The following is a 12,203-nucleotide window of genomic DNA, read 5'->3' on the forward strand; positions in this document are numbered from 1 at the left end:
AAGCTTGACAGCATGATAACTGGCTGCACCTTAGTTCAAATAAGTCCTATCGACTTACCTCTGTGATTGGACATTCTGAATGCTTGAATTTGTATGATTTTATTTAATTTTAATCATATTATCACATTTGTACAAAACTTATATCAGCTAAAATTCATTGTAAAACAGATTTTATGTAATTTTTGATAGTTTTTGCATTAAGAATGCCAGAAAAAAGTTTTACTAATTTTTATGAGTGGATAATGATGCATTTCAAAACTTTGAAATGTATACTTCATATGTATGCATGATGGTATATCACAACCATGTAGAGTAAAAATTACAAATATTTAATAGTAATTGAATTCTATAAAAAATAATTTTTAGTTATAGTTTTTCTAAAATATCATAAGATGGAAAGAAGGCTAATCTTAAATAAAAAAATCTAGAATAATATATTGGCTGTAAAACAATAGAACAAATCCAATAATTCTGAAATTGAACCAAGTTTTCAATAATTCATTCAGTGTGTGAAATTAATTTTGCTGTAATATGTTTGTTTCAAGATAATGGTTGCCAAAATTGAGGAACAGCATTTTTTAGTCCTTATGGTGGTAACAACATCTGTGTGGACTAAACTTTAATTAACATTGAAAGAATAACATCACAAAACGGAATAATAAGATGAATGCCTTACATAACATATTTTTAGTGTCAGAAAAGGTATTTAAACTTTAATATGAGCAAGTTTATGTTTTCACAATACACAATATAAGAAATTATTTTTAATCAGTTACTGATTTGAAGAACTAGGTTTGAGAAGAGGTCTTAAAGCATTGTGATATAAATGCAGAAGCTCCACAACAAACTACCAAAACCAAAGCTCCCAAGTTTACCAATTGCACTTTCTATAAATTCCCCATTAGTAGTAGTGCAAAAAATTAATAAAGCTCTAACATCAAAAGCTTCACACTATAACTGCAATACAATTAAGAATTAAGAACAAGGTTTAGTGATTACTATATTTTCTAAGCATGCAAAACTAACTATCTATGATTCAACGAATCTTAGCCATTTTATTTTATTGTTATGTGTTATGTAAACTTAGTTATTAAGAATAACTTGATCAAAATTACTAAAATACACACAATTGCTTCTAAATAATAGTTAATAAATATTATTTAGAAAGAATAATGACAACACAATTATAAAAACTTTGTTGAATCAAAACTACTAAGTCAGGTCATCTCATAACAAAAAATATTACTATGAGGTCTTACCTTCCAAAATGAGAACTGTCGGAGGCTGAGGAGTAACCCTTGGACACTCAAGAGGAATTACTGTAGAAGACACCTTTTCAGGATCTTCAGTGTCTTCTTCAATTACATTTTCTACAGTATCAGGTTCTAGGTTAACAGTTTCTGGTGTTGGGATAATAATATCTGAAAGTCTACTAAAGTTAATATCTGTTGAATCCTCTGTAGAAGTATCTGGTGTGTAAAAATCCATCACCACTTTGTCAGTCGTTGTCGCATCAGGTTCTAATATTGTACTGGATTCTGTTCCATAAACATCAGATATATCTGTACTGCTTGGTTCAATGTATTCTGTTGTTGCTGAAGAAAACCCATTTGTTGATTCATTATCACTGTTGTAATCCTGAGTAACAGTTAACAACTCTTCAGATTCTGAAGAATTGCCTGAAAACATGTTAATGTGACTTTCAATATCTGAATGTTTTTCTTCAGTATTTGGGTTAGAGAGACACGGACAGGAACACTGGCATTCTCCACCACGGTTAATAAAGCCAGGTATTAATGTTGCTGCCTTAAAATTGTCAGTTTTAACACTGGAAAGTTTGTTCTCTAAATTTGGCACTACAGGAGGGTGAATGTTAATGTCTCCAGTGTTGTTCCCAGTGGGTAGAGACAATGACAGGACGTAAATAGGGTTTAAAGCAGAGGAAGAAGAAGCTTTGTTTGAGGTGTCACTAGTCGCTATTGTGACGTTCACAAACAATCTGTTTCCACTACCATGCAAATTGTCATTGGGAAAAGTTAGAGAAATCACATTTGGGTTAGGTGCAATAGAAGGATGTACTGTAGATGACTCAGTTGTTTCAAATTTTGAAGAAGCTTGAACTGTGTTTTCTGTAGTAATATTGTTTTCAGATGAAGTTCTATTTTTAAAGCTACTGCCTTCTGAAGGAGAAAACTTCTTCAATTTTGATTCTGATTCTTCCTTCGTTTCTGAGTAATCTTCATCAGTGGCCTCTTGTATTTCTTTTTCAAAACTTTCAAGTTTAAAAATTTCGACATCATCCTCTTCTTCTTCACCATACTTGAAGCCAGAGTCTGTGTCTACTTGGACAATTTTGTTCTGAGGTAACTTTTCAGCTCTTACAATAGAACCAACTAAATGAGTCTTATATCTTTCTTCATTATTCTGTTTTTTTATTTGTTTCACAGTTAATGGATGTAGAATGGTTTCTACTTTTCTTAATTGTTGTAAAGGACTCTGTCCAAAAATGTATGGTGGTACAGGTGAGTCTGATTGAAAGTCGTAAGTGTTGTTTTCAAATTTTACTTTGGTTGGTATTGTTTTATTATTTTCAAGCTGCTTCAAAAAAGGTAGAGATGGAATGCTAATGTGAGATGATGATGCGTCACGAGAAGAAATAAATGTTGAATCATCACTTTTTATATTATTTAAATTACTGAATTCAATTGATTCACTCATATGACCAGCCAATATCATGTCTTGCATCCTCCTGATTATATTTTGTTTGTAAAAGTTGTGATTAGGCCCTTTCACTATTGAGGAATCAATAGATTTAAGAGCTGGTTTCTTGGGTGCAAGTGTTATAATTTCAGTTGAGGATTCTGAAGTTTCCGCAGTTGTTGAAAAATCATCTTTGTGTTTATCAAAAATAGTACCTGAAGTTGAAGCAGGTGTGTTAGTAGCTTCTTGTGAATCAGACACAGGAGCAGTAGTGCTCTCTTGGCCGACAGAGTAAGCAGTGTTAGTCACTTGTGAGGACAAAACAGAAGCAGACGAAATTTCATAATCTGTAGACTCATGCTCTGAAAGGATCTCTACGGTGGAATCATGCATTTCAACATTCACTACACTGGGAATGGGGTCATGCTGTGTGTCCAAGGATCTACGCTTCCGAGACTGTGAAGGGGCCAAAACGTAAATACCTCCAGTATTCTGTGATGGCTGAGAAGGCCTCTGACGCCCTGATGAATAATTTCTATTACCAACATCTGACACCGAAGCTTTGGCCGCTGATTCACTTGTTTCTTCTCCTACTAAAACTGAGCAAGGAGTTCCACCATGGTAAGACCAATGTAGTAAGTTAGCCACTGGAAAAGAAAGAAACTATTTTAAACAAATATATTAACAATCAATGTTGTTTTCTTGTGGATTCTTTTATTAGAATAGAAATATTTATAAAATTCAATAAAAGTGGTTCAACAAATCTGAAGTTTTTATGAGGTCAAAAAACATTACATAAAATAAACTGTTTTTCGTGCACAACTATGACTATTCAATTACTTAATTTTTAATGTTAACTCTTACAGACTGCTTCGGACTGATATTTTTCTGCTAATTAATGTAAAATGAGAACACACTTAGTTAAATTAATTTGTTTTGATTCATTTTTCTAGAAAGAATTTTCAAGATTCAGAAGAACAAATAAAGAACTAATACTATTGGAATACCGTACTCACTTGACATATATGTTACAGCTGCTGTAAGAACTAAAGATAAAATAATGAAGACAATTGCGGTGCATTTCCAGGAGCATCTGGACGCAAAGCTCTTCTGGAATTGGAAGCGAGGTGGGCTGCCAAAGTGATGACTGCTATTGGGCCGTCGTAGGTTATTCCTGACTGGCAGAACAGGAACTGGAGGGCCAAAACCCAGAGAACATCTAGAAACAACCATTTAGAAACATTAATATTATGTAAAATTACAAAATAACAATATTAAAAAGTAATGATCTGTATATCTAGGATTTATCAATTAGTTCAATCTGACACATTTCTTGTTCTTTTTGCCCCTTATTTATTTATTTTTTATTTTTGTGTATGATTCTCACACGTTAAGGTTTTTGGCACCGGTAGGAGACACACATTCAAATCCTCAATTGTAGTGTTCTATTTTTGTAGTATACATTGATAATAAATTTCCAAAATCCAGTTATCTTTGCAAATAAACCAGCTTACACTTAGAACTACCATCATATCACTGCCCATCAAGACTCAATCAGGACTCAGGTTCTTCTTCTCTCCCTAATATAATTGATTTGAAAGGGAATGTCAGTCTATTGGAACAGTAAGACAACAATAAAATAATATCTACAAATACTTTCTAGTTCTTATTTTTTTTCTGTATTGTTCATTGTTTTCAAAATTTTTAAATTCACTATGCACCTAATTATTTTTATTAAAATCACTTCATATAGAATACTATAGCAGTCTGGATATATCACATGAGTTGTTATCGTCTTTGTTAGTAAAAAAGATTGGTAACGGTTTAATCAACAAATTTTTGCAGCAAAACATGACAATTAAAAAGTGACCAGGCTTACTCAACTGTTGTCAACTGCAATTTCTGTCCAACCTTTGAAGCGCTGTTTGATCACCAACTGATCATCTGATTGGCTTTATGTGTCACAGTTGGTTTGTGTGCATCAACAACCAACTCATTTATTCAAACTGAATCTGTCACTATCTACTCTATTGTATCACAATTTATTATAAATGATCTCCCTTACTTCATTGTAATCAACACATTAAAAAAATCTATGTTTTGATAAAATTGGAGAAATAGTAAAAATTGGTGGATTAGACTTTATGTTTTATTGTAGCCTGCAGTAAGAGGAAAGGAAATATTGATAAAGTTCAAGAGATAATCAATGTTTCATAATTATCTTCTTACTTATATTCTTGTGATTCTCTCACACGTTAACAGGTGCAGTCATCGTTAACAAATTCTGCATGACACAATGGACAGTGTAAGTTACAGTCAGGATAATAACTGGATGGTACCAAGAGCAGTCATTGCATTGATAAAAGTTGTGCATGACACAACGCACAGTGTAAGTTAAGTCAGGATAGTAACTGGATGGTCCCATATGTAGTTACTGGTAACAAATTCAGTTTGTCACCATGCGCTGTGATGTATCTAGGTTATTAAGTGACAAAAATAAAAAATAAATTAAACAAATGACACTACATAAAATTGTTTCAGAATATGTATAACTGTATGTCTTGTGACCATAGCATTTTACAACTCAAATAAAGTTAAATCTAATTTTATTCTTGCAACTCAAAAACCAAATAAAACAATAAATATTTTCACAGAGATTTCTGTTGAAGGTACAAGTTACAGAATTAACAAGCTTATAGCAGCAAATACTAATAGTAAAATATATCTGAAATACATATGAGTCATTGCTATACTTAAAATAAATTTTATGGTATTCATCAAGTTGCAATAACACAAGGTCACTGCAGAGGTAAGATTATTATACTGTCCAAACATATCTGGATACTGGCAAAAATCACATGAAATATATTTTACCATTTAAATATGGTAAAAAAGATCCAATTAAATTTCCAATAAGTAACTTTTCTACAAAATTAAATATAACATAGTAACTAAAACAGCTGCAACAAAATCATGCTGATGTTGCGTCCACCTCATGTTTTAACACACCTTTATTGTTTAGGTTGGTTTAATTAACAAAACTTACTTTAAGCCTCTGTTTATCTGATTGTTCACGTAATAGAATATTTAATGTAATGATGTTAATTATTAACAGACTATTTGTCAATCATCCTAACTGCTGTTGATTCACGCTGCCTGTAATGATTTGTTTGACAATACTTGCAAATCAGCTGTTTCATCAGCTGCATGACAAATCTGTTTGACTACAGCTTCAGATAAATACACAAACTGCACCTGGTTTCGGATTCATCAAAGCGGTTTTATTGTTGTAAATAAACATTAATACTATTATAAAACCTTTCTGTTTGTAGCATTGTCTAAGAAAGTATAGTTGAAACTTATGCAATTTTAGTCATATTGAAAATTATTGAAGTATTTCATTAGTAGAAATAAAGCATACACATAGTTATAATTATGAATGAATTATTCAGATCCGGACATTAAAGTAATGCTTTACTGCATTTAGGAATAAATTATCTCATTCATTACTTTAATGGTTACTAATAAACAATTAAGCAATCTAATTTAAACTTTAACGTGTTTCTGTAATTTTAAATGGCGGCACAGTAATAATACACACCCACATCCAGATTTACTCAAATAAAAATGGACCATTATGCAAAACAGTGGAATAGATGTTGCTTAGACAGCTAGAAAATATCAGACACATAATGCTAATGGGTATTCTAGAATCAGCTGGATTTAAGGAGGGGAGGGGAAGATGCATTTAAATAATGTAATTTGGCAGTGAGATGAGTTTGCAGACGTTTTATGCTGATTATAAATCATACAATTTTCACGTCCTTTAGTATATCCTTTATTCAAATATTATTTCATTAACAGTATATAACTGAGGAAATAATGTTGGTAATGTAATATAATATAATAACATATTTGTAATACAGCTGACTCAATCTAAACAGATTCTGTCCCAGACCAACATAATTTTTATTAAACGTTTTATTCATATTTGTCTCAGTAGGAAGAAGGCCATCTATATGAAGTTATAAGTTTGAATAATTAGATTGGAAATTCATTATAGATTTTAGTTTTAACACAAGTCCATGATCCAAGAGCTAATTTGCATTGTGTAATCACACATCCCAGTTTTTCTTGATATTAATAGGAAAATTTCCTTAGAGAAAGAGATTGATCGTCAACTACGTTTTGGTTGATGTAAAAATGGGAGGGTATCATAAGGGTTAAGATAATTCCTTCTCAGATCATAATATTTTTTTATTTTCACAACATAAAACCAACCCTCAGATATCTAAATAAAAGTTTTATCAGAGTCAGCTAATCGTATACAGACTGACTATATGGTGTGAAGAGTGGCAAGTTATAGTTTTTGTGTGTAATTGTCTGACGGTTTTCTTACACCTGCCACCTGGGTTAAAGACACATAAAACTGTGTTTGGCAGACTGATTTTGTCTAAATTGTATGCTAGCTGGAATAACAATTTCATCCAAATGTAAATGATCTTGTCTTTAAATGATGAAACATCCCATTGTTTATCATCAGTTATGAGCGTATTTCCCAAACTTATTCCAAAGTATACTTTCCTTATACCAAGTTTGGTCTTAATCAGTATAACTATTGTGTCCTTTCTGATAATATTGCAAAAACACAATATATATATATATATATATATATACATATATATAATGTATTTATTTATAATGTTTGTTTTCTTGTTTAATTCCTCACTTTCTTTTTCTTTCATATTTGTTTTAAATATTTATAGAGTTTATACTTATCTGAAGGAGTGTACTTAGATACTCGAAAATTTCTATAATATGTGGAACTATTATACAATTGCTTGTTCTCAGAATTAATTTAAGTTTTCCAAAATATACCTTCGAAACATCACATAATAAAACAAAACAAAACTCAGACTCAATAAATTGGTTATGAAAACATTGTAAGAAACAAATGATATATGAAGAAATCACATTTGAAAAGGGTAAAGACTGGATGATACCATACGTAGATCATGTTTGCATATATTTTAAAATTAGCTGATGTTAATATTTCTATATTTTTTGATCGATTACATTTATATTAGATTCAGGATTTTGTTCCATATAACCTTAAACACCTAAAATAACCTAACCACAAATTATTGTACCAATATATCCTTTAGGTTCAATCAATTTACAAAATCATTTTGGTTTTGATGAATCACTTGTGTATATCAGTTTCTCAGAACTTTGGTAAACAAGGTAAAACTGATAACTATTCATTATTACTCTTAGGGTGATTGTTTCGACTCTTGTCCCTGGGTCTGGAAAGATTGTTATGGACTTGTAAAAATCTTTTAAAAATTCTGTCATAAGGATGTTTGCAGTAGGAAGATAGGTATGATATCTACTAGGATGGAGTTTTGTAATGCAAATGTGTATTGTACACTTTATTCATATGATCTGAAACTCAATTATATCAGTCAAAAAATACCTAAAGTGGGTGGTATTTGAGAGTCTAGCATGCACTGTTAGTGTTGCCTGTGTTTACAAACTACTGATTAATAACAGTAATGAGCTCCACATGCAGAGTTGCCAACCTGACAGAACTTGTCGTCGCGTGCAGCACACTCATGCTTTATGCTCACGCTTACTCATTGCCTGGTGGATGAATACAAGGACCAACTCCATAGGCTTACACATGGGTGATTTATGATAGGGAAGCCTGTGGTAAGGATTACTCATTCTTGAATGTTACATGTGGTTTGTGGCTTGCTACTGGGACCAATAATAATAGAGTAACGTGTAATCAGTGATGTCTAGGAAGCATGTACAACTAATAACAAGTTATCAATCACTGGCCCTCACTTAACTTTTATCGTGACAACTATTGATCAACAAACCTAGCCATGTGATGTAGCTGGGACTTTAAGTTTTTATGATCATATAAGTTATATTCTTTGCAACTTTACTTATATGATAGATTGCTGTTTAGAAATTGTTTTCTTCATTCTGATACAACAATTACCTGATCATTTTAAAACTATTTAATTATGCAAACAGTAATGTACACTATAACCTAACTTACTCACAAAGGTACTCTAAAATGTTCAATAGGATGTTTTGAAAATTAGCATTCTAAATGAGAGGGAGTTGTTTCAATATCTGTACTAATTAGCAAAATTCTGCTACAAAGACAATAAACAGAGAAAATAGTGGGAAAACAGTAGTAGCGCAAAGTTCTACCTTACACAAAGAGATGGTATGTTTGCTAAACACAAACGACAATAATTTATGTATTTAGTAAAGAGTATAAAAAGAACATATGTTGCAAAAACAGACATTTCAAATTAAAAAGATTCAGAGTATTAACTTCCACAATACAAGGTTAAAAATTTGTGCAGAGGGGAGTTTTAATAAAACAAGATTCTCTTTAATAAATTGTTAAATAATACCATTATTACACCTGTGAGATCAAAAAGCCTTTCAATCTCATATTCAATTTGTAACTTTTCAGTTTTCACTCTCTTTGATTCTGTACACTTTGCAGGGAATTTGAATCAACATATTCATGAAGCCCATAAATATTGATGAGACAACCATTTGCATAAAATACATACTGTGTCTTATGATAGTTAGTTCAATTAATATTTCTTGCTAAATTAGTGTATATTAATTTGTAATTTTTGATATAGTAATAATAATACACTGTACATTGGCTTGTCAACAGAAAGAAGATTAAGTTTCATCCTACACTATAACAGATCAATCAATAAATTACTCATAAATATTTCCAGATAATTAAGATGAACATATCACTAATACAATGGGCTTTATTAAAGATTTCATTGTAATATGTTATATTCTAGCGCTGACTATCATTAGGCTTTGTTGTTGTCAATAATGTGTTATAAAGGCTTGTAAAAATGTTGTGTTACATACAAGAGCATTTACAACTTTACATCCTGTACATAGGTTACAAAACATGTAATGAAATAAATAGAGCTACCTGTATGTTACATGAGTACAACCTTTGTATTTCAGAGCTGTAAAATATTTATATTCAATTGAATACATTTTAAACACACTATTGTAAATTATTCAAAGAAATCATAATAACTTCTTTTTTGTACTGGTTTATAGTTAAATGTCTTCTGACTTTGAATGAATGTGTTACTGAAGTTTCTACAATATTTTAAGTATATATGCAAAATATGTCTAAATTAAATAACTGATACTGCATTGTCTCAATACATTGAACAACAATATAGTTTTGAACTAGTGACAGTTTATATTTAGCTTAGAAATAAATATAATGACATTTTCAGTGAATAGGACATGGACAAATCACTCTAAAACAATGGTTGTTTAATGGCAAAGAGAACTATAGTAAAAAGAAATACTAACACTTTTTGACATAATGGTCAGTACATACAGTAACTAATTTATATAACTAAGCCCAACTTCTTATGTTGACATATAAGCATAAACTGACAGATTTTAAACTCACAATTAGTAAATGCACTGACAGGGTTAGGCAGTGAATATTGTATTTAAGCATTTAGACATAAGTTAACCAGCATTAACATAAAATAGTGTGAGTTTACTGTCTAAGCTGTCTAAGTAATAATTATAAATCTGGTAAGATAATAAGTTAGTTGTAAACCTACATATCTATTAAAAATAATATATATATATATATATATATATATATATATATATATATATATATATATATATTGTAGAAATAAAACTATCTTGAATAGTAAGTTATTTCTATTTATTTTGGACTAGGTTTTAAGGGTGAGGTGGGGAACATGGGGAAAAGATTTTATTAAATTTGAATACAGTGAAAAACACTTGCAGCAACTTCTGTAGTCATGAGGGCAAATCTTGGAAGTTGCACAAACAACCAGTTGTTTTTATTCCCTATATTTTATATTTTCAAACCGCCCCTTAAATTTTTCATGGCAACAATCATAAAAATGGATGCAACATGCTGAATGTGTTCTACATAATAATGTAGGCAATTGTGGTGGTCAGCAATAAGAACTCACCTTTCAGAGTTCTTCTGGATATCCACTTTGGAAGGACTACTACAAGAAGAATTTGATTTGTAGTCGAGGGTCCCTTTATGAGCATCTAGAACACCAGTCAGCATCAGAACTTACACAAAATATGGGAAAGTTTAACTGATATCTCACCTAGGTCCATACTGTAACTACTACAAGCAATACCCACAACAGTACAAACTACGTATATACAAGTGTTGTGTTTGCACTCAGTATGCTGTTATATATGTAGTGGCGAATTGCCCTTTCGTGGGCCCCTGGGCATGAAATAATTTGCAGCCCACCATGAAAACAATAAACAAACAGTGAGAAAATCATTTCTTGCTTTTATCATGAAAATTTCCCAAGTCAAATTATAATTTGCTTTAGTTTTGTAGTTTGTGCTTATGGCCAGCAGGCCCAGACCTAGGGATAAATCCGCCATTGTATGCAATAGGATGGCTTATTTTTCAACATTACCTTTTGAATGATTAATAATAACTTGCCAAACTTAATGCTCTCATGTGCATATGTCACTTTCAAACTTACAATACAATAGAACTATATGTATCTTTGGTTCATTTAATTATAAATTAACAATTAACTATGTGTCTTAATTGTGAAATTCAGCTTGCAAACACGTGACATTTTATAGTAATACGAGTATATGTATTAAATTTAATGGAGAAATTGAAAGTGATTGCTTAAGATACCAAGACTTCTTCTAATCAGAAAAAAATTGTTACAGTAACATTTGTTAGCAGTAAAACAGTTGTTAGCAACAGTAGCAGCAACATTTCTAAGCTCTATGTTGAGGACAATATTTTGTCATTGATATATTCTATGAAAGATGGCATGATAAAGCACCATTATCCTACAAACGTTCACTGAAGCTACTATTGATTTGCTAAGCAATATTATGGGTTGTGGGAGTAACATGTGTACTCAAACAAATTAATCACTTCCAAAATAGTTTGTTTCACAATGAAAATTAATTAGAGATGCAACAATATCACAAATTACTGAATTTCACAATGAAACATCCTAAACATTTGCATAATTATATTTCACGTCACTGTTATTCATAACACAATGCCACATGATGTACTGTGTGGAAGTATAAAATGTAGAGGTTACGTTTGGAAGGTGCTAAATAATTTTGAATTAATTCACTATGTAAGAGTAAAATTCTGCACACCATTAAATGCTATAAACAGATTTTTTAATGCTAATCAGTGTATCTTCACCCTTACAGAATGACAGGTTGGGTGAAGTTTGTGAAAAATCTAGAATTTACTTTTTGCCCAATTTCTATACTATGAACAGATTTTTTAATGCTAATCAGTGTATCTTCACCCTTACAGAATGACAGGTTGGGTGAAGTTTGTGAAAAATCTAGAATTTACTTTTTGCCCAATTTTTATGCTATGAACAGATTTTTTAATGCTAATCAGTGTATTTCACCCTTAC

General features: G+C 31.1%; 1 protein-coding gene across 6 annotated transcripts in view; it reads right to left on the minus strand.

Annotated features, from left to right (window-relative positions):
* The window catches only part of LOC124357493 (teneurin-m), a 374,495-nt gene that overhangs the window by 38,274 nt on the left and 324,018 nt on the right, over positions 1-12,203 (minus strand). For 2 of the 6 annotated variants that reach the window (XM_046809345.1, XM_046809341.1), the window contains exons 4-6: positions 10,740-10,812; positions 3,717-3,919; positions 1,260-3,347 (exon numbers count right to left, since the gene is read on the minus strand). In XM_046809345.1, coding sequence (XP_046665301.1) covers positions 1,260-3,347; positions 3,717-3,919; positions 10,740-10,812 — 2,364 coding nt within the window. Of the gene's footprint in view, positions 1-1,259; positions 3,348-3,716; positions 3,920-10,739; positions 10,825-12,203 lie in introns of all 6 variants that reach the window. The other 4 variants (XM_046809342.1, XM_046809340.1, XM_046809343.1 and 1 more) reach the window with 3 other exon arrangements.

This window comes from Homalodisca vitripennis, chromosome 3 (genome assembly GCF_021130785.1).
Source record: "Homalodisca vitripennis isolate AUS2020 chromosome 3, UT_GWSS_2.1, whole genome shotgun sequence".
Lineage (NCBI taxonomy): Eukaryota > Metazoa > Arthropoda > Insecta > Hemiptera > Cicadellidae > Homalodisca > Homalodisca vitripennis.